This window comes from Tamandua tetradactyla, chromosome 21, assembly GCF_023851605.1.
Source record: "Tamandua tetradactyla isolate mTamTet1 chromosome 21, mTamTet1.pri, whole genome shotgun sequence".
NCBI classification, from domain to species: domain Eukaryota; kingdom Metazoa; phylum Chordata; class Mammalia; order Pilosa; family Myrmecophagidae; genus Tamandua; species Tamandua tetradactyla.
This window is the reverse complement of record NC_135347.1, coordinates 8,857,654-8,881,869: the sequence shown is the minus strand read 5'-3', so window position 1 is coordinate 8,881,869 and position 24,216 is coordinate 8,857,654. Positions and strand designations below refer to the sequence as shown.

Sequence of the window (24,216 nt, the reverse complement as noted above, 5' to 3'; positions counted from 1 at the left end):
TTAAGCATCAGGTAGTTTCTGCTTTTTCTCTGATTGATGGGGATTTGCTTTTGAGATTAAGTTCCCATTGACAAGCAAGAGACAGAGCTGGGATAAAGAACATCTGAGCCCAAGTTCAGGTCCTATATTTTGTTGTCTCTGTGGCCTTGAGCAGTTTATTTAAACTCTCTGAACTTCGTTTTTCTCATCTATCAATTGGGGGTTAGAATTGCTGGTATACCCATTTGAAATTAATGGCTGTGATTCTCAAGTGAGATAATATTTGTGGAGCTGCTTTATAATGTTAAGTATACATGAATATTACTATTTTCCCCATCTAGCTAAAAATCTAGGGCCTTCTTTTTCCTTTCATATTCTATATGTTATTTTCTCAATAAGCTGTAAAAATGGTTTATTATTTTTATTTTAAGGATAGGGAATTTGACACTGAGAGAGAATGTAAGCAACTTGAACAAGTTTCTGTATTAGGTCACCTGCAGCAGTGATACAAGAGCTTAGTGTTTTAACATGCCAGCCTTTTGCTTGGCAATAATGATGAGCTTAATATACTCTTACAGTGTCAGACACCAAGATAAGCACTTTTAACATTATTTCATATAACTCACACTACAGAGCTGTGCCATTAGGTACTATTATTGCCATCTCCTTTTATAGATGAGTAGACTAGCGCTCAGAGAGGCTACATGATTTACCCAAGTTTGCAATGCCTGAATTTTAACCCAGGCTCTGATGGAGCCCCTGATCTATTCACCACTGTTAAACAGTCTTAGTTTATTATTATATGGCTTCTTGTTTCATGAAGATATAATAAATGTTTTTAATCTGCTTTTAATCTGAATTAAATAGTTTTTTTTCAGTTAGGAACACAATAAAGCATTTTTATTCATATGATTGCAGGTTTACATGTGAGAATAAATAGCAGAAGCATAGGCTGAAACAGTACTCCTAAATGTGTCAGTTCAGATAAACTCTTCTATGGTTTTCTAAGACGTGCAAGGAGTCTTCTTTTTTTCTTTTCTTAGTTATCTAAAAATATGGATACTATCTATAATCATTAAACTGTCATTGCTAAAGTTGCCTTTGTTGTCCAGAGTTATTAATTTAATTGTGTTTAGTCTGAATGATGGTCTTTGAAGAAAAAGAAGTGTGATGTAACATGCTACATGTTGGCACCCTTTCTCCCTTTCTCCCTTGCAGGCTTTCTTTAGTGGCAGACTGAAAGCCAGAGGGAACATCATGCTGAGCCAGAAACTTCAGATGATTCTTAGAGACTATGCCAAACTCTGAAGGATACAGTGCGTTAATGATAAAACTAGAAGAATTAAGTACTTTCTTCACTGAATATGCTTGGTTATTCAGCAAAGGTGATCAAAACTAAATTACAGGAAAAATTGCTTAACATTTTCAGATATCAGATAACGTTTCAGATTTTCATTTTCCACTAATTTTTCATGTGTCATTATTTTTACAAGAAAGTGTAAGCTAGCCATAATTATGCTTCTGCTTTTAGATCTATATCTTCTAATAAAAAATTTTCACCCAAGTCCAGGCTGTTTAGAATTCATGATAAAATTTATAAGTTGAAAGGAAAATTAAATGATTAAAAGCTAATTTAGTACCTTTTGCACTTTATTTCTTTGTTATTTTTTTGTTCCCTGTTCCCTAATTAATTCATACCGAGTTTTAACATGAATTTTTATGTACATACTCATTTTTCATACTTTACTATGATAATGTTCTGTGTTAAAACTAGAGAGAGAATTTTGTGCTACCAATTATTTTTCTCAGTTTGATTTATTGTTATGCCAATTAAATTTTTAAAAATCACAGGCAATCTCTTTTTTCTTAAATATTTTTATTGGAAAATCTTCACACACATATATTCCATCTGTGGTGTATTAGCGGCTCACAGTATCATCACATAGTTGTGTGTTCATTTGGATCACTACAGAAAAAGAAATAAAAAGAAAAAAGAAAATACTCATACATGCCACATTCCTTACCCTTCCCTCTCATTGACCACTAGTATTTCCATCTACAATTTATTTTACCCCTTATCTCCCCTATCATTTATTTTTTATTCATATTTTTTTTACTTTTCTGTCCATACCATGGATAACCTCGACTCTGTTTGAAGTCTCTTAGCCACTGAAATTATTTTGTCTCACTTCTCTCTTCCCTCTTTTGGTCAAGAAGGCTTTCTCAATCTCTTGATGCTGGGTCCCAGCTCATCCCAGGAATTCCGTCCCATGTTGGCAGGGAGTTTTACAGCTCTGGGAGTCATGCCTCATGTGGGGAGAGCAGTGAGTTCACCTGCTGAGTTGGCTTACAGAGAGAGCACAAGCCATCTTTTAATGTTGGTCTTTTATTATACTAAATAGCTACTGTTCTTGTTGAACTTTAGAAAACTTAGTGTCCTTCCAAATAGAAATAGCATTTTAAAATAAACCAGATGTCACCATAGATTAATCAAAGTGCTGACAATATATACTTAGATGCTTCAAACTTATATTTAAAAAGGTATGTTATAATTATCTGATGAACCCACTTTTGTCAATTCTTAGAAGTCAGGAAACTACTAGTATCCAAGGTTAATGACTTCTTACTAGTCCTTGTGCTCCTTAACCTTTCTGTAATATTTAATATTATTGACTGTACCTTCCTCCTTAATTTTTTACTTCCTTTTTATCCTCTAATGAGACTATGTTAATTTTTTAATGAACCTATCAGTTAGTCTCTCCGACTTCTACTTGTCTCTTTTGTGATTTCCTTTGTTAACCTATCTTTTAGGGATTTTTTTTTGCACGGGCAGGCTCCTGGAATGGAACCTGGATCTCTGGCATGGCAGGCGAGAACTCTGCCACTGACCTTTAAGGATTTTAAATGGACGTTTTAGCCCTCTACTCCTTTTGGTCAACATTTTCTTCCTAGATGATCTCATCTCTCTCTCTCTCTCTCTCTCTCTCTCTCTCTCTCTCTCTCTCTCTCTCTCTCTCTCTCTTTTTGTATGCTGAATGGCAGAGGTCACATTTCATTCTTTTTCCATATGAAAAAGAATCCCATTATTGCAGCACCATTTTTTGAATTTTTGTTTGTTTGTGTTTTGGTTTGTTTGTTTGCTTGTTTGTTTTTTTGGGAGAAGAGCATGGCCAGGAATCAATCCCGGGTCTCCCGAAGGGCTGGCGAGATTTCTACCACTGAACTACCATGGTACTCCCTTCATCTTCTCTTATATCTTCAACTATCACCTGAGCACTGGTGACTCTAAATCTTTATCTTCAGCTCTGACCTCTCCATAATTCCACAGTTCCACCCAAAGTTCCAAATCATTCATTGGCAGGTGTTATATAGATTCTGTAAACTCACGTATCTGAAATAAACATAGGATATCCTCTTTACCCCTAAATTTGCATCTATTCCTGTTCTTGCCTTAATTAAAAACATCCTTTTTTGCCAAATCAAACTAAGAAACCAGACTTGTATTTGACTTTTCTCTTTCTCTCATCCCACATCCAATCGCTCACCAACTCTTGTGACTTCTCCTATCTAAATATGTAAGGATATTCCTCTGCTATCACTTCCACAGTTTGAGCTATTATATTTGATAGCTCATTTCAGTGATTTCTAGCAGATCTCTGTTCTATCACCACCCACCTTCTCACCACCCAATTCCCTGCAGCTACCAAAGGGGCCTTGATAAAATTAATCTCTGAACATAGTTGGTTCCTACTGGTCATACTTTCACACTCTGTGGCTTGGTTCAAAGTTGTATCAGTTAGGAGTCTTAAGAGTGCAAGAAATGAAATCAGTTCAAAACTTCCACATAACTGAAAACATCTAGAAGGGTAGTGCTGGCTTCAAAAGGGAATTAATAAAGCCATTTGATATTATCTAGGCCTGGTTCCTTGCATCTCTCTGCCTCCTTCATCCTCAGGCTCCTCAGGTGTGGTGCTCTCCCCACCTCACCCCCATGGCAACTTAGATTATTTCTGCTGTGGTCACAGGAAGACTGCTATAGCATCACAGTACCATCCAAAATCAACCAGCAGAAGAGAGAGCACTGGTTTTTCCCAGAAACCCTAACAAAAGTCTCATCTGCTCTCATTAGTTGTGATTAGTTTATGAGCTTGTCTCCAAACCCATCAGGATGGATATGCTGATTGACCTGGGTCATTTAAGGCCCATCCATGTAACTAAGGAAAGTATACTGGGGATCCCTCAGACTATCCCTAGTTTCAGCAATATGCTAGAAGGACTCACAATACCCATCATATAGTTATACTTGGGGCAAATTGAATAGTGTCCACCAGAAACATGTCCCAAGTTCTGACCCTCAGTACTGGTAGAATAGGATCTTTGCAGATGTATTTAAGGATCTTGAGAAGAGATTGTCCTGGATTTAGATTGGGCCCTAAATCCAATGAGTAGTGTCATTATAAGAAAAAGGAGAAAGAGATTTGAGATAACAGAGAAGACGGCCACATGAAGATGGAGGCAGAGATGGGAATTACACTGTCATAATCCAAGGGATGCCAAGGATTGCTGGGTACAACCAGAAGCTAGGAAAGATAAGCAAAGATTCTCCTTAGAACATTTAGAGGGCACGTGGCACTACCGGCAATTTGATTTTGGACTTCTGGCCTCTAAAACTGAAAGAATAAATTTCTGTTGTACAAGCCACGAAGTTTATAGTAATTTATTTCAGCAATCCTAGGAACTAATACAATACTTGTGGATATGATTTATTATAATGGAAGGATACAAAGCAAAATGAGCAAAGGAAAAGGGCCTCTTGGGATGAAATCCCAAGGAAACTAGGTACAAGCTTCTAGGAGCTCTCTCTCCCATGGGATATGCTTAACTCCAGCATTGAATTGTGACAGCCCCTGTGAAATGTTGTTTACCAGAGAAACTCATTAAGAGACTCAGTGCTCAAGGTTTTCATTGAGTCTTATTATGTAAGCACTCTGCCTGGCACATAGCAAAATTCCAGACTCCCAGAAGGAAAGCCTATCATAAACATTCCTTCTTAGTGAATGGTGTGAACCTTTCTGAAATCTAAGTCCCCAGATGCCAGCCATAGACCAAGTTTGCAAACAAACCTTTATAAGGCTAGCATTCTCAGGCCTGCTGTGTTAACTCTTCTGGGCTAATAGAATCAACCCTAAATAAACTACAGAGCTCAAGAGTGAAGAATCAGGTATAACAGCAAAGTAAATACAGTACTGGTCTCAGGAAAAGGGGAAGTGGATCCTGGGGATTTAAATTACAAATATCTGCCCTATAAGCCCTTTAGCTCACCTAAATTGCCTTTATTTTAACTTTTTTTCTTTCAATTCTATTGCACAATATTCACACACCACATAAACCATCTAAAGTGTACATGGTATCATCACATAGTTGTGCATACATCCCCATTATCAATTATTTTTGTCACATAGTTGTGTATTCATCACCATGATCATTTTTAGAACATTTGTACCCCTCCAGAAAAAGAAAGAAAAAGAAGAAAAAAAAAATACCATACATTCCATACCCTTTACCTCTCCCTCTCATTGACCACAGTATTGCAATCCACCCAATTTTTTTTTTGCCCCTTAATTCTCACCCCCATTATTTATTTTTTTGTCCTTTTTTTATTCATTTGTCCATGATAAAGGGAGTATCAGTCACAAGGTTTTCTGTCCATGAATAAAGGGAGCATCAGCCATAAGGTTTTCACAATCACATGGTCATGTTGTAAAAGCTATATGGTTATACAATCTTCTTCAAGAATCAGGGCTACTGGAATACAGTTCAGCAGTTTCAGGTACTTCCCTCTAGCCACTTCAATACATCATATACTAAAAAGGGATATAATGTAAAAGAATAACCTCCAGGATAACCTCTTAACTTTGTTTTCAATCTCTCAGCTACTGAAATTTTATTTTATCTCAGTTCTCTCTTCCACCTTTTGGTCAGGAAAGTTTTCTCAATCCCATGATGCAGGAGCCTGGCTCATCCACAGGAGTCATGTCCCACATTGCCAAGGAGATTTACGCCCCTGGGAGTCATATCCCATGTAGGGTGCAGGGCAGTAAGTTCAATTGCTGAGTTGGCTTAGAGTGAGGCCACTTCTGAGCAGCAGAAGAGGTTCTCTGGGGATGACTCTTAGGCATAATTATAAGTAGATTTAGATTCTTCTTTATAGGAATAAGTTTCCTATAAAGTTTCCTTCTTTATAGAAATAGAGGTGAACCCCAAGACGGAGAGCTCAACCTATTGAATTTGTTGTCACCACTGCTTGTAAGAATGTCAAAAATTCCCCAGATGGGGAAGTTGAATATTCCCCCTTTCTCCTCAGTCTCCCAAGGGGGCTTTGCAAATTCTTTTTTGTTCTCTTTCCAAGTTACTCTGGGATGTATCAGGGCATCACAGAAACATGTACAAACCAACAAAATCTCATTCCCTATTCAAAATTTCAAATATTTACAGTGTTAAGTTGACCATACATGTTAAAGTAGATATTGTGCTACCAAACTGACATCTTACCTATATTTAGTCTTTCAGTCCATAAATATGATATGCCCTTCCATTTATTTAGGTCTTCCATGATTTCTTCTAGCAATTTCTTGCAGTTTTCTGTGTATAGGTCTTTTGTGTCCTTAGTTAAATTTACACCTAAATACTTGGTTATTTTGTTTGCTATTGTAAATAGAATTTTTTCTTTATTTCCTCCCCAGATTGCTCATTACTAGTCTAAACAAACACTACAGATTTTGGGGTGTTGGTCTTGTACCCTGCCACTTTGCTGTACTCATTTTTTTTTAGCTAAAGTAGCTTTGCTATAGATTTTTTGATATTTATGACATATAGTATCATGTCATCTGCAAACACTAAAAGTTTTACATCTTCCTTTCCAACTTGGATGCTTTGTATTACTTCTTCTTATCTAATTGCTTTGGCTAGACCTTCCAACACAATGTTGAATTACAATGGCCACAATAGTCATCCTTGCCTTGTTCCTGATCTGAGAGGGAAAGCTTCCAGTCTTTCCCCATTGAGGATGTTAGCTGTGTTTATATATATATATATATATATATTCCCTTCATCATGTTGAGGAAGTTCCCCTCTATTCCTATTTTTTGAAGTGTTTTCATCAAGAAAGATGTTGAATTTTGTCAAATGCCTTTTCTGCATCAATTGAGATGATCATGTGATTTTTTCACTTGGATTTATCAATGTGGTATTACATTAATTGATCTACTTATGTTGACCCATCCTTGCATACCTGGACTAAATCCCACTGGGTCATGCTGTATAACTCTTTTAATGTACTGATGGATTTGATTTGAAAATATTTTGTTGAGGATTTTTGCATTTATAGTCATTCTGTAATGTTCTTTTCTTGTAGTATCATTGGCTTTGATATTAGGGTGATGCTGGCTTCAGAAAATAAGTTAGGTTGTGTTCCCTCTTCAATTTTTTTAAAGAGTGAGTAGGATTCACAATAATTCTTTCTTGAATGCTTGGTAGAATTCACATGTGAAGTCATCTGGTTCTGTACATTTGGGAGGGGGGATTCTTGAGAACTGACTTAATCTCTTGTGATTTTGTTTTGATTTTCAAACTGTATCCAGCTTTATTAAGGATACTTTTCATGTTGGCATTTCAGGCAGGACATGTGTAGATAATAGTTAACAGTATAAAACACATTCAAATTCCCTTCTTCAATGGACTACCAAAATCAGAAAGCCACTATAAAATACAATGAAGTCTTCATTTGATGCTCTAAACAGGGAAAGTTTAGAGTGAGGGTTGACATTTCACATTGAGCATGGTGTGCTGGTTTGAAAGGAAGTATGCCCCCTAAGAAAAGCCATGTTTTAATATAAATCCCATTTCATAAAGGTAGAATAATCTCTATTCAATACTGTATGTTCGAAACTGTAATGAGATTATCTCCCTGGATGATGTGATTTAGTCAAGAATGGTTGTTAAACTGGATTAGGGGATGACATGTCTCCACCCATTTGAGTGGGTCTTGATTGGTTTACTGGAGTCCTATAAAAGAGGAAATATTTTGGAGATTCAGAGAGATTCAGAGAGAGCAGAGAATGCTGCAGCACCATGAAGCAGAGAGTCCACCAGCCAGTGACCTTTGGAGATGAAAAAGGAAAATGCCTCCCGGGGAGCTTCATGAAACCATAAGCCAGGAGAGAAAGCTAGCAGATGACGCAGTGTTCGCCATGTGCCCTTCCAGCTGAGAGAGAAGCCCTGACTGTGTTCACCATGTGCCTTCTCACTTGAGAGAGAAACCCTAAACTTCATCAGCCTTCTTGAACCAAGATATCTTTCCCTGGCTGCCTTTGGACATTTCTATAGACTTGTTTTAATTGGGACATTTTCTCGGCCTTAGAACTGTAAACTGGCAACTCATTAAATTCCCCTTGTTAAAAGCCATTCCGTTTCTGGTATATTGCATTCCAGCAGCTAGCAAACTAGAACAGATTTGGACATGTGGTAGTTAGATTAGTTGTAAACTTGGCCAGGTGAAGAAGGCACCTAGTTCTGTTGCTGTGGACATGAGCCAATGGTAGGTGAATCTCATCTGTTGCTAATTACATCTGCAGTCGGCTAGGAGGCATGTCTGCTGCAATGAGTGACGTTTTGACTTAATTGGCTGGTGCTTAAATGAGAGAATGCAATGTAGCACAGCCAAGCAGCTCAGCATTCCTCATCTCAGCACTAGCAGCTCAGCCCAGGCCTTTGGAGATGCAGAAAGAAGTCACCCCAGGGAAAGTTGTTGGAACCCAGGGGCCTGGAGAGAAGACCAGCAGAGACCATCTTGTGCCTTCCACGTAAGAAAGAACCTCAGTGGAAAGTTAGCTGCCCTTCCTCTGAAGAATCAACAAAATAAATCCCCTTTTATTAAAAGCCAATCCATCTCTGGTGTGTTGCATTCCGGCAGCTAGCAAACTAGAACACATGGTGTTTGACAACTTTTCACGAGCTGACCCTGACTTTCAGGAAATGAAATGAAAATGGCAGAATTATCAGTTTGAAGATCTACAACCTAAACAAGGACTTACTGCTCTCTTCCAGGATGCCATCTCAGGGGCATCACTGGAATCCAGATTGCTTGACATTCTGGTAATTTTTTTAGGTCAGGCCGCAACAGATTTCAGAGAGTTAAATCTAAGTCTATGCTGAAGGCTGAGAAGGAGAAAAGGACATGAGGACATAAAAACGAATTTTAGTTTTCCCATACCACAAGGCATTTGTGCCAAGGTGGCTAATGTGTATCATCATCAGGGAATTATCCTGGGTGGGAGTAAAGATGAAGTATCTCAAAAGTAGAAGAGAAAGGTGTTTTCTCCCACTTTAATCCAGCTTTGGAGACGTTCTATTAATGACATTTGCCCCTTCCCCAAAAAACAATGGAGTGTTGTGTGCACTAACAACATAGCTTGAAAAAAAAGTAAAGCAAAATTCTATGTTTTTATAAAACTTGATAAAGAAAAATAGTATTTCAAATAGTACGTCACCAGAAGTACACAGTTATCAAAGATGCACATACTTCACTTGGCATCTCCAGCACCTTCAGCTTTCTATGTCTGATCTGTTTTGGCATCTCCATTCTCTGCAGGGTTATCCCATCCTTGACAGTATCAGCTTTTTCCCTTTGGGTACCTTTTCTCCTTTCTTTGAAGGGATCTTTTTGGCTTGGGTTCTGGCTTTGGAGAAGCAGGTTTAGCAGATAACTTCGCAGATTTTCTCTGTGGTTCATCTTTTACCTTGGCTTTATCTCCTTTAGCATCATCCCCGTTAACCTTTCTCTTAGGCATGGTGGCTATGGTGGTGGGACATAGGTGCTAGATGCAGGGATGCAGCAGCACTCAGGCTTTGCTTGGTCCAGGGATGGTTCTTGCTTCTTCACTCTGCTCTGTGACTGGTTTTTTAGGTGTCTCTTTCTTCACGAGTCAGTGCTGTTTGTTCATGCTTTCCTAGGAAGTTGCCCATTTCATCTACATTGTCTAGCTTATTAGCATATTTGCTCATAGTATCCTCTCATTACTTCCTGTATTTCTGATTTTATTTACTTGCATCCTCTCTCTCTCCATTTTTTAAAATTTTTATCAGCCTACCTATAGGTCCATCAATTTTACTGCTTTTCTCAAAGAAACAACTCTTTGTTTTGCTGATTTTCTTTATTGTTTTCATCTTCTCAATTTCATTTATTTCTTCTCTAATCTGTTATTTCTTTCTGTCTGTTTGCTTTGCTGACAGTTTGCTGTTCTTTCTCTAGTTCTTCCAGATGAACAGCTAATTCCTTGATTTTTTGCTCTTCTTTTTTAGTATAGGCAAGTAGGACAATAAATTTCCCTCTCAGCAACACCTTTGTTGCATCCCATAAGTTTTTTTCTTCAGAACTCTTGATATGTTGTGTTTTTCATTTTCATTTGCCTCAAGATATTTGCTGATTTATCTCATAATTTCTCCCTTTACCCACTGGTTCTTTAAGAACATGTGATTTAGCCTCCATTTATTTGTCACTTTTCTGGCTCTCTGCCTGTTACTGATTTCCAACTTCATTCCCTTATGATCTGAGAAAGTGTTCTGTATAATTTCAGTCTTTTTAAATTATAGAAACTTGCTTTGTGACCCAGTATATGATATCCTTGGGAATGATTCACAAGTACTTAAGGGCAATGTGTGTCCTGCTGTTGTTGGGTGTAATGTTTGGTAAATGTCTGTTAAGTCTAGTGCATGTATCATATTATTTAAAATCTCTGTTTCCTTATTGATCCTCTGTCTAGATGTTCTATCCATTGGTGAGAGTGGGGAATTGAAGTCTTAAAATATTATTGCAGTATTGTGTACTTTTACCTTCAGTGTTGTCAGTATTTGTTTGCCTCATGTATTTTGGGGCACTTTAGTTCAGTGCATAAGTATTTATGATTGTTATGCTTATTGATGAATTGTTCCTTTTATTAATACATAGTGTCCTTCTTTGTCTCTTTTAATTTGTTTTATATTTCAAATCTAATTTGTCAGATCTTAGTATAGCTACCTCCACTCTTTTCTGATTGTTGTTTGCATGAAATATCTTTTTCCATCCTTTCACTTACAATCTGTTTTTGTCCTTGTGTCTAAAGTGAGTCTTTTGTAGACAGTATATGGTTGGGTCCTGTTTTTTAATCCATGCTGCCAGTCTATGTCTTTTTATTGGGGAGTTTAGTCCAATAACATTTAATTTATTACTGTAAAGGCAGTACTTTCTTCTATCATTCTGCCTTTTGGATTTCATATGTCATATCTTATTTTTTTCCTCTTTTTACCTTACTGATAGTCTTCATTTCTATATCCTTCTCCAGACCTCCCTCTCCTGTCTTTTCCTATCTGCCTGTAGTGCTCTGCTTAATATATCTTGCAAAGCTGGTCTCTTAATGACAAAGTCTCCCAGTGATTGTTTGTCTGAAAATATTTTAAAGTCCCCCTCATTTCAAAGGACGGTTTTGCTGGGTGTAGGATTCTAGGTTGACAGTTTTTCTCTTTCAGAATCTTAAGTATATTATACCATTGTTTACTTGCCTCCATGGTTTCTGCTAAGAAATATGCAGTCTTATTGAGCTTCTCTTGTATGTGATGGATTGCTTTTCTCTAGTTGTTTTCAGAATTCTCTCTTGGTCTTTGACATTTGACAATCTGATTAGTAAGTATCTTGGAGTATGTCTTCTTGGATCTATTCTATTGGGGTTTGCTGTACTTCTTGGATCTGCAATTTTATGTCTTTCGTAAGAGATGGCAAATTTTCAGTGATTATTTCTTCGATTTGTCTTTCTGCCCTTTTTCCCTTTTCTTCTCCTTCTGAGACACCCATAAATGTATATTCATACATTCATTTTGTCATTCAATTTTCTGAAAAGAATTTAAGAATCTTTTCTTAAATCTTTTTCAAATCTGCTGAGGGTCTCCATTGTTTTTCATCTCTTTTATTGTTCCTTTCAGTACCATTAGTTCAGCTGTTTTTTCAAACTTTTGAATTCTTCTTTGTGTTTGGCCAATATCTTCATTATAACCTTCATTTCTTTTACCATATCTTCCCCCAACTTGTTGATATGATTTTTTATGTGATTTTGCATGTCTTTTTGAACATCCTTTTCAAAACCAGGGTGCAGCTTCCCAGGTTTGCCAATCGAGAGCTGGGCTTGGTATATGTCACTACGTGTCCCCAGGCTCTATATGCCTCTTTTTCTTGGGGCCAGCCCCTTCCTAGTATTTTGTGCTGTCCAACTCAAAAAAGCCTCTTTTGTTGTTGTTGTTTTTCCATCAACACTGATCCTCTCTCTGTTGGGGAAAAACTCCTGGTACCTTTAGTTCTTACTCCAGGTTTATCTCGGTTGGGGCCTGTTTTCAACAATTGGAGCTTGGTTGAGCTACCTTCCTTACTCCTAGTAAAGTCTGTTTCCTTTCCCCTCAGGGAACCAGCTGTCATACCCATTGGGTAGGGGTGCCTGCCTGCATGGCTTGGGAGACTTACGGTTCTGTGTGGGATCTCAGAAGTTCTGCCCATTCCAGACCAGCATATGATGAGAGTCTGGTCATGATGTCTCCCCAACAGTTGTTCCATTTGGTTACTAGCTGCCCTGGAGGATTTACTATGCTGTAATCTTGCCCTGTCCCAACCCTAAATTGCATTTTTACTTCATCACCTGATAAGTTCCTATATATCCTTAAGCCTCCCAAATGTGTCACTTTTGTGAAGCTGTTTTCACTCAACACTGGGAGGACAAGCTCTGACTTCTCACACAATTTTGTGTATATATTTTAAAGCAAACAATCTGAGAAAATTGGTTTTTATATTGAAGAGAAGAAGATTTGAATAATATCACCCAATATTTCAAAGTTCTACTTTGTCCTTTGTGTCAACAAATAAAGTGGCAAAACTATAAATAATAATCCAATTCCACTGAGAAATTCTGCAGTTGAGGTGACTCAAAAGCCAAACATTATGCAAAGTGATTTTCTAAAGAGTAGAGCATTTTAGATCTTTGTAAAGTAAGCTATTTAAGTGGGAGAAGATTAAAAATAACCTATTTTAAAATGCATGAATAAGCAAAGTAGAAGAATTGTAAGCCCTGACTGTAAATGAATCTAGATTCATATTATACACATATATGCAATGTAGACATTGAATTTGCCTGTAAATGACATCTAGATATCAGGGCTAATATAGATTTAAAAAATTAAAAAGACATCTGAGAAGGTAAAATGTTGAGGCACTAAAATTCAAAATATAACTCATATAAAAGCTCTTTGTTGCCTCATCCAGCACAAATCTTTTAAGATGCTTGGTTATGGTACTTTTGAGCCCACAGTTGACCAGTGTTGAAAAATAAAAGAGAGAGGAGCTCCATATCTTGGGAAGAGGATTAGTTGGAAGAGGTTTTTGAAGGCAGCATGAAGAACATAAAATTAAACCAGAAAACTGAGACTAAAAAGTAAGTCTCGTGTCATATAGATTGAGACTGAACAACTCTATACACTTTAGTCTCCGTTGAAATTACAAGTGTGCCAGTTAAGAACAATGATGAGCTAATTCAAGGGTCACCAAACATTTATTGTAAAGGACCAGATAAAAAATATTTTAAGTTTTGTGGGCTTCTATAACATATTCTTTTTTCCTTAATTCTGCAAAAATGTAAAAACCATTCTCAGCTTTCCGATCTCTGGGTTAAATCAGAATTTCAGAGGGTAGCACCTGGTGTTATGCATTGGTGTTACGTGCCACACAGTTAGAAGACAAAATTTAAATCATCATCTTTTTCTGCTTTAATAATTGTGGAAGTCTGAATATGCCCTTCAGTAAGATGTCTATCAATAATGAATGGCAAGGGACAGAATGAGGGTCAAAAGACAAAAATACTTGCTAAGTTGCTTGTTCATATTTTACCTTTTAATTGAGCCTTATTTGGTTTTCTGTTCTTATTTAAATGGAAATTTAAATATTAGAGAATAGCCATATTAAGTCAATTTGGTTATCATCTAACTTGTGTTTTCATATGCTTTCTACTTCATGACCATCAACCAAAGAAAGCCATTAGTCTTTAAATCAAATAAAGCATGTTAATAAAACAGAATGGTTGGCATATAATCTTTTGAGATTCCTATCAAGATGTCAGAATTAGCCTATGCAAAATTCACCCCATTCCCCGAATTATTTATTTTTCAAATATTAAAAAAATGTTGTTTTCAATAATAAGACAATCCAATTTTTAAACTGGGCTAAAGATTGGAACAGATACTTTACAAATGAAGATATACCAATGGCCCATAAGCATTTGAAAGAGTGCTCAACATTATTAGTAATCAGAGAAATGCAAATTAAAACCATGATAAGACTTCTATATGATTTGTGTGCAAACTTGAACCCTTTGAGTTTATTTCAGTAAAATGTATTGTGATTAAAACTGAGCTATCAGACAGATCATTTTCCCTTTTCGACCCAGTCTTCTTAGTGACTGATTCCACCATTCTGATCCATAGTCATTCCTTGCAATGTCTTTTGATCTATTTCAATCCAAAGATAATGATTTTGGTGCATTTATATAAAGTTGAGGGGAGAGGAAATAGAGCAAACAGAGAAATCCAAAAGTGGATGATAGGATCATAAAATTTCTCAATGAACATAAATAGAGGAGTCCATAATGTGCAGGAGAGTCTCTAAAGTATAAATGTGCAAGCCAAGTTATGGCATTGGGTATTAGAACCAATGGAGGGGTACAAGATTTGCTCCATCCTAAGGCTTTTTCTTCCCAAATCCATGAATGTGACTTCTGACCTGAGAGAACTCCAAGGTGTCCATAGAACACAAGTCAACTTGCCATGAAACCCAATGCTTTATTTCCTTCTGTAAAATAAATGCTTAATTTTATATTAAATGTTATTGATATTCATGACATATTATGAAATAAATAGGAAAATAGAACAGAAAATAGAACAGCCACCCCCTCAATGAGGTGTTTAATCAAATGTGAAATAGCATTTCCTTCAGGTTGATTGGAAAATAACAATTTTATTTATTATTATATTCACATACCCTATTACTCACCCAATTAAAGCATACAAGTCAATGGTTTTTAGCATATTCTCTTGGTTTATTTCTTACTCTCACATTTCTATGGTCTAGGTACATTATAGTACAAACTCTCCTAACTTGAGTATACTGGCTTCAAAATCTTTGTGCTTCATCGTGCACTTATTTCTTATCTGTATTTATCCCATAGTTATCCAATCTATTGCATGCATTGTTTAAACTATTATATGTTTTATATGTGATATTAAATTTGACTGTAATATTAAATTGGCTGAGAGAATGTTCTCCTAGTTATGTTCTGTATTGTGATAGGGGTTTGAGTTACCCAGGTAGATGCATTTATCAAAATTCATTGATAAATTCATGTTAAGATTTGAGACGACTATTTTTTTAAAAAAAAAAAACAACCATGATAAGATACCACTATCCACAAATCATGGCTAAATTTTAAAAGACTGACAATAACAAATGTTGCCAAGCCTGCAGATCAACCAGAACTCTTCTACACTGGTGGTAGAAGTGTTTAATGGTACAGCCATTTAGAAAAAGTTATAGCAGTTTTTAATAAAACAAATCTACACATACCTTATGAGTCTCCAATACAACTCCTAGCTATTTACCAAAGAGAAATGAAATCTATTGCAAAAAGATGTGTGCAATAACTTTCATAGCAGATGCATTCATATTAGACAAATGTCCATCAATTGGGGAATAAGCAGATTTTGTATATTAATACAATGGATATTCAACAAATGATAGAATGAGCTACTTATGCACTTAGAAACATGGATAAGCCTCAGAAACATTATGCTGAGTGTATATTGTATTCTAGAATAGGTAATAGGGGAAAAAGTCTGAATAGTAGTTGCTCTGGCGAAAAAGCAGATTGGATTGGCTGAGAGAAAGTTCTCCTAGTTAGGTTCTGTATCGTGATAGGGGTTTGAGTTACCCAGGTAGATGCATTTATCAAAATTCACTGATAAATCCATGCTAAGATTTGAAACTTGACTATATGTAAACTTTTTCTCAAAAGAACTGTAAACGAATATTAAACCCTAACGATGTGTACTGAAGTGCTAAAGGTTAAAGTACATGGATGTGTGCAACTTAACTTTGAAACACCTAAAAAAAATAAGATGGATGGAAAGATATATTATATGATAAGCATCATACAATTTTTATTATGGACTAGGAGGTGGGTATATAGGTATTCAAGGTAAAATTCATTCATGTTTACTGTACTTAATAACATTTTCATAATTAAATTTTGGAAAAAAATACAATAATTGGCTTTAAAAACAGAAAATCCAGCTAAATATGTATGTAAAACACAGTGGAAGAGAATGATCAAAAGAAAGAGAGGAAGAAAAATATAGCAGGCAAATACTAAGAAATATAGTAGGCAATTTTAATAGATCAAGAGCCAATAGAATTTAAGGCAAAAAGCATTAATATAGATGTAATAGTAAATGAAACCATCTACCAGGAAGAATAAAACTATCATGAGCAAATAGGCATCTAAAAACATAACCTTTGAATGAATATAAGTATAATGAAAAGCAATCAGAATTAAAACAGGATAATAAAGGAGAAGAGAGGGAAACCAAACAAAAAGAGAAAGAAAAGGGTTTATCAACAAAGCTTGGATATTATCGCATTCATTTTTATAAAATTATGCCTGCATGTGGGAATATATATGTATATTTGTATATATATATGGAAATAATACTGCAGGATATAGCTGAAGCCATAGTCAGAGGCTTTAAATCCATGACTTTAAACTCTTACATTAATTATGGAAATAGTACAAATGAATAATTTGTAAAAAACTTAGGAAAAAATAACAAATAAATGTAAGGAAAGCAGGAGAAAGAAATTAGTAACAATAAAGTAGAAAAAAGTAATATGTAGATATAAAAAGCTAGCATAAATAAATAAATGTATAGGCTGATTCTTTATAAAATCTGATAAATATCTAGGCTACAACCTTACCTAAACAATCAAAGAAAAGAGGAAAAAGAATATAAAAATGCTATTTTTCAATGGAGATATTATTATGGAATTTCTTATTATAGATACACAAGAAAACTACAGAATAATGAGGTTATTTTTTCAACTCTAAGCCAATGCATTTGAAAGGCTGTATGAAATGGATGCTTTATTTTTATATCATTGACCCTAAAATAGAAAAGATAATTCGCCCTAGAAGAATTTGTGAAAGTTTTCAAACAACTATTCTCCCCAAATCACTAAGCCTCAGAAGGATTCGCAGGTGAATCCAGCCACACTTTTAAGGGTCAGCTCACGGCAACGTCACTGATCTTGATCCAGAGCACAAAGATTGAAAACTCTCATTGTTTTCGTGAGGTCTGTACACTATGAACACCAAAACTTCACAACAAGGATGCTATGGGCTGATGACTATTATGTCTATTGAAACATCTGAAACAGAAATAGACAAACAAGAAACAAACAAAAAATAAAACAAAATAAAAATTCAACCAACGCTGCTGCAATTAACAGGATACTCGGAAAAATTATGAAATGTGACCCCGCCATACAGCGCGCGTGCGCGCACACACACACACACACACACACACACACACACACACAAAATCATAGCTCCTCAAAGAAAAGGGTCCAGGGTCACAATGGGAGAGGAATCAGAGTCAGGGCAAGAAAACATGTCACAGATTTCTAGTTTTGTTTATTCTACTATGCATTCTGAGTGGTACCTCTAAATGTATCTTTTCATCCTTATCTTTAAGGATTATGAGTTGCCTTTAAGTTGACTCCTTAATTAAGGTGAATGGAGTCTGAGGAGTACTGTTTCTATAATACTCGCAGTACTTTTACTCTATAACTTTGAAATTGTAGAAAGTTCTACAACTGAAGATGAAATAGGAGAGAACTGGGTATTGTGTAATACTTGGACCAAAGCATCCCCTTATCTTTGATGTTTTCTGTTTCTAACTCTCCTTAAAGAGTGCCCTTTATAGCTCCTTTCTGTAGGTTTCATTAAGAGCCCTTTTACAACACTGCAGGGACTCATCTATTCTAGAACTCTTTCCCTTCTCTCTGGACAGCTGCCCACAAATAGCCTTCATATTTTTACGAATAAAATCTAGTAGTCAACAAAGATGATTCTATCTTGAATTTAAGCATATAGCTATAACTGTCATAAAATAATAATTTCCTAGATGCCTAAGACATGATCTATCAACTCCAATTTCTACACTATATCTCAACTCTTTTGTGTTTCCTAAAAGAGAAAGTATTTCTATTATAGGCATATTTAATTGTCGTAAAACTGTGACTATTCAGCCATTTAAAAAAGCCTGGGTTTTAAATTCCCAAATTAAGTTAATTAAAATGTTTAATTGATTTTCATTTCCCACATTGAGTGAGGATTAGTCTAATCACTTATCTCAATAATTAGATTACAATAAAAATACATTATTCGAAGTCTTATATTTTAGTAAAGGGTTTGGAATTTCTAAACTGTGTTCATTTTCACTCAAATCACCTAAAAATATCAGCTCAAGATACACAAAAGCAAATGTTTTCACACTTTATATTGTGTGAATGATACTGTATATGTATGCCCAATGAAAAGCAAGTGATGAAAAGGAAGAAATGCTATTGTCTAGATATAAGCAACCCAGATGAGGTGAAAAGGTAAGGGGAGCCCAAATTTTTTGATCCTATTCATCACCTCTCATTTAATATCTAAATAAAAAACCCTTCAGTCTCACTCAATTTCGGTGAGAAATTCAGTGCCAACATTTCCAAGTGTTCTTTATTGGCTTTCCTAAAAACCTTTTGATGTGATTTTCCATTGGATTATCAGGCTCTCTGTCATCTCACCTCGCTCAGCTACTCCCTTCTTTCATCACGCATTGATTCTAAATGCGGGACAGAATTCCTTTTCATTGATCTCTTTCCCCAAACTACACACACTCGAGGCAATTATGTGTAGTGGCCCCTTACTGAAGTGTTAGGATTAACAGCGGGTTTACGTCACCGTTTAGCCCAGAATAAAGCGGATACTCTGGCTTTTAGAAGTGCCTTGGCCATTGCCACTGCTGACCAGTTCCAACTGGCCTGACTCTTCTTACATCTGCTCCAGAAACTCCAAACTCCTCCTACTTTATTATACATAACAATTTATCTCTGTTTCTTATTAACCCATCCCCAAACAGCCCACTGGAATTTCTCTTCTCATTGCTAAAGCAGGTTTCAATGTATATGCCTATATACAGTTCTCTCCCAAAGAGGAATTATACCTCTAGTTTGCATTTATATATATATTTTTCCTTCTGGGCAATGTAGGATCAACAGGGTAGGGGGTAGTGAGTAAGATGAATAGAAATGACTTGGGGAGAGGAACTAGCATCCACTGAGTTGCCCCCCACCCCCACCCGCAGTACCCTGTGCCAAGTGTTTTACAAGTATTATCCAGGTTAATCAACACAATAGGCCTAGGAGGTGGATGATATGATTCATTATAAGATGAAGAAACAAATTTGATAAGATCAAATAATTTAAAGTCACATTTTTACTAAGTGGCAGATCTATGATTTGGATAGAAGCGGTCTTTAATCACTGTAATATGCTCTTTTATTCATTATGCTCATGCCCACATTACTGCATTTTATTTCTGTGAGGTATGTGTAAATTCCATCATTTTTTCCAAAGAGAAACTTTCCCAAAGTCCCCGAGTTAGTATGTTGTGGTGTCAGGCCTCAAATCCAGCTCCCTCAGCCCCTGAGTTTGTGTGGCATGTTGCCTTGATGCAGTTTCCATTTAAAATATTAATGCATCCTTACTTTTGATTGGATTTAACAAGCTGTATTTAAAATGAGTCCATTAAAAATTTGCAAGTTTTTATAATAAACATCTCAGAGATAATATCTAAGGCCATGTGTTTAAAAGTTTACAGATAGAGCAACAGAAAGAAAAGGAGGAGTGCTTCGAAGAAAATTATGAACATCACCTTCAGATAGTAAAGATACCATTATGAAAAATGAAATATGAAAAATTTCAAATATGAAAAAAATGCATTGCCATTTATACCGAGTTTTCATTGTCTTTTGAAGTTATACTGCCTACAGAGACATAAATAAAAATTCCAGAAAGGGTGATAGTGCATTTTGATCTGTTTTTAATGAGTAGTTTAGCACAGAAATTAAGAGAGCTTAGAATCAAAACAATCAGTAGCATCAGGGCCATCCTATGGAATGTGTGCGTCCTCTTTTTCTCATGTACTTGGCACGTGGTTGCTCAGCCTTTGCTTGGTAACCTCTACTGATGGAGAACTCTATTTTTCCTAAGGCACATAACTGCATTTGTATGTTTATCTAATTGCTAAGTGCTGTGAAGAAACGTATTTCCTGGCATAATCTGCTGATTTGGGTTTTTGCTTAATGAAGCAGGAGATAATAAATATCTCCTGGTATGCAGTGTTGGTTCAACTCCTTGTTAAAAGTAAGGGAATGCGGACCAAGGGAAAGAATGTTAAATCTGGAATCAGTAAGCCAGCCTTGGAATCAGGAGGCTAGCCTTGATTTCACACTTAAAATTGTGTATGTCTGAGGGTAGTTTGTGTGATCTCTGAGAATCCATTCTTTTGTCTGCTTTCTTGGCCCACCTCATGGGATTAAAAGTCAAATGAGAATGGATGCGCAAATGTTTTCATAACACACCTAGTAGTTGTATGCTTTCTGGGTCTCAAAATTGGCGCAGATGATGTTCCACATTGGACTGATGAATGTAGCATTCAGTGATTCAGATACTTCACTTAATTATATAGGAATTGCCACTCAAGGCGTGCATTTGTATGGAAGTATAGGTTCTGGTTATCAAATGTCCAGTGCTGGGGAGGGAACACAGTTCCAGCTTATGCGCACGTGGGTCAGATCCATCCTGGAAATAGGAGATGCGCCCAGCTTCCCTGCCTTGAAGTCCTCTGTCTGGATTACTTCCCCAACTTCTGTGGACCTTCTCCATTTCCCTTGAAGATATGCACTGCTCTAGGTCTCGGCCTTACCACTCAGAACTTGTCCTATTTGGAATTCAGACAAAAGAGCTGGTGGTCTTATTTAGTTGGGGGTTTGTGTTGCTTCTGGTCTTGCAGGGACCTGGGAGGCAATTGGGTTGGGGCCTCACCACCAAGAGGAGTTTCAGGTTTAGATTTTTTTACATTATTTGCAAATTTGAAGTAAAGTCCTACTTCAGTGATACACTAATGTGATTTTTAGAAGATCGTCCTCATCCAATTTTAAACGTTTTTCCAAAGTTTGAATTTGGGAGCACATTGTTATAACGTATCCTGAATTAATGTTTATAGATCTTGGCTGGGACAACTGTATTGCATAGCATGTTTTCAATGAAAATTTTCGTTTGCTATATGTGAACATTTAAAATATTCCACAATTTTTGTAATTCTTTTAAGAAGCTATATTTTAACATACTGAACAATCCTAGAAATGGAAGTTACTACAGAGATCCTTATTCTTATTTTAATTCTGCTGTACCTTTTTTTATGTCTGCCTTTTATTTCATCCTGTTTTGTTTATTTTTTCACCCACTTTTCCCTTTTGAACAGGGGACCATGCTAGAAAGACAGCTAACAGGCCAGACTGGACTCTGCCATAAGGCTGTGAATGCTTAACCACACTTGGCTACACATATTCCTAGTGTTCGGGCTCAAACTCAGTTCGTGAAGTGCACAAGTCGGTGCTGCAGTGAGATGAAAAAAACCCCAGCAGGCACTGAAGTATACGTAGATTTATCAGGGCTTATGAACAGCAGACGGTCTCCACTGGTGGCAGTGCTGAGGGGTAGGACCCTGCAGAGGGCCAGGTGTGCCAGGAGCAATATGTTTATGATTTTCGAACAAAGACATTCCATATAGTATGAGGACATCGGGTCACTAGTATAAACAGTAAAGGCTCTTAAGACCAGATGGTCTACAAAGATTAGCAGTTAAGACCAAGATACAATCAGTGCTGCTCCACTCATGCCCCTTTACGTGCGTGATTGCATTCTTTCCCTACGGGGAGATTGTTTTCTTTCTTGGCCTTTGTCCTGGTCTCACAAGCTGCTGCGTGCTTGGGGCTTCATTCCATTTACGAGGGGGCCTGGCCTTTAGCAAGTTCCCTGATACAAACCTTACTTGGTCTGAAAAGACAGACAGCTCTATGTCAAAAATGACAACTTCAGGAATCTCTAGAAAACCGCAGGCTAGATTACTCTTGCAAAAGTTAAATAATCTCGTTTCACAAACTTCTCAGAGTACAGTGAGAAGTTGGCTACTGAGAACCAGGGATGAAAGAGTCTCAATAGATCCTCTGTGCTATCCAGAAATCTTTTCACTTATCTCAAAGCCCTTCTCTCTCCTTTTCCCAAAATCCATTGTTAAGACCAGGAAATTGACATAAAAATTCACTCTTGTTGAATTTTACAAAAGTATGGGTCCACCACAGATTTTTTTTTTTAAAGTGGTCCTTTATCACAATCTGGATCAGAGGGCCTGGAAACAAGGGAACAATAAGGAAGGTATTTTTTAGGTGTGGGTGATAAGAGCCCAAGATAAGAGAGCCAAAGTCAGGAATAGAAAGAATGAATTCCAGAAGAAATATGATAGAAAATTATCAGGGAGAGTAACTGGATGCGTGGGGGCAGTTGATTAAAAGGCAAGGAAGGTCTAGATTAGAGCCACAGAAAAGGAGGTGACAGCATCTGTGACCCTAACAAGAGAACCAAGTTAGAAGAGGAAATTTTGTTGGGGCAAGGGTAGGGTAGTAGAATAAGGATGTTTGCGTTTTTTCCCCCAAGTGGAGAAGTGGAGATAGAGTTGCTTTGGAGCTATCATGGATAATGATGTACACTTACAGAAACAATAGTTAGATCCCAAGAGTTTGAACAGCTGCAAAGTTTCCTAATAATATTATCATTTAGTTCCTATTTCATCATCTTACTAACAAAAAATAGCATGGGACACTTGATATCTGGTTTTGTTGAAATAAAGATAAATTATGGCAATTTTATTAGCAACTTAGTCAATGACAGATGTGTTGTTAGTGTGGTGCGACAATCTCAGGGAGCCTGTTTTCCAAGTATCTGCAAGCTGTTCCAAATTCTGTTGTACTCTCTGATCACCATCTTGCCTCTCCCTCAAGGACTGTGGCTCTCATCTGATTCCAGATGGTGGGTGGTGGGCACAGAGCCCTGCCTGGCTTACCCACTTTTCCCAGGTAAGCCTTTACTCCTTCACCTTGTGGTGTAGGGTCTGCACTTACAGGTGGATTTCAAACAAGGTGTGAAATCCTCCCTTAAAAGCCTCCAACTGATTGGATTATTTAATTGTGGGAAATACCTTTAGTTGACTGCAGATTTAATCAGCCACAGATACAATCAACTGACTGATGATTTAATACACCAGCCTTCCAGTTTATCAACCAGCCACAAAATATTCTTGCAGCAATGGTCAAGCCAGTGCTTGCCTGACCCACTGGGCATCATCATTTGGCCAAGTTGACACCAGAACCCAACTATCACACCTGGAACTTGTTATAAATGCAAAATTTAGGGTCATACCTCAGAACTACTGAATCAGAATCTCTGGGGGGTGGGACCCAACAATCGGATTTTAACATGCGCTCCAGGGTTTTCTGATGTGCATAAATGTATGAGAGCTCTGCCTTAGAGGCTCAATTGTCCTCTGTAAAAGATAAAAGGCCACCCACTCATTGACCTGTGTTAGTCCTAGAAAGGATTTCTGCATGGTGTCAGCATTCACTACATTTTTTTCCAGCCCCTTTTTCTAAAATCTCTCAATAGGATCAGCACTGTTTCTGCATATAAATAATCAAGGTTAAGAAGAAGCCATTGAGGGCACAATGAGCCCCATGTTCTGATACTATAATTTACAGACATTCATCAGATCTGAATTTACTGGACCCTCATGCTGCAATGGCAACTAACATGCTACTCGTCTAGAAACAAAAGGATGGGTAGTGCCATGGTGGTTCAGTGGCAGAATTCTCGCCTGCCATGCCTGAGACCCAGGTTCGATTCCCGGTGCCTGCCCATGCAAAAAAAATTAAAACAAAAGAAATGCCACTGAGGGGTGG

The 24,216-nt window shown here is 36.9% G+C and overlaps 1 protein-coding gene and 1 pseudogene across 1 annotated transcript in view; one reads left to right on the top strand and one right to left on the bottom strand.

The window, feature by feature from the left end:
• The window catches only part of HSD17B4 (hydroxysteroid 17-beta dehydrogenase 4), a 103,219-nt gene extending 101,392 nt beyond the window's left edge, over window positions 1–1,827 (top strand). The window contains exon 24 of the mRNA XM_077138864.1: window positions 1,198–1,827. Within this exon, the coding sequence (XP_076994979.1) occupies window positions 1,198–1,287 (90 nt within the window). The 3' untranslated portion in view covers window positions 1,288–1,827. The remainder of the gene's footprint in view (window positions 1–1,197) is intronic.
• A 7,733-nt stretch (window positions 1,828–9,560) lies between these two features.
• LOC143665451 (non-histone chromosomal protein HMG-17 pseudogene) lies at window positions 9,561–9,827 on the bottom strand (annotated as a pseudogene).
• Between the last annotated feature and the right edge of the window lie 14,389 nt (window positions 9,828–24,216).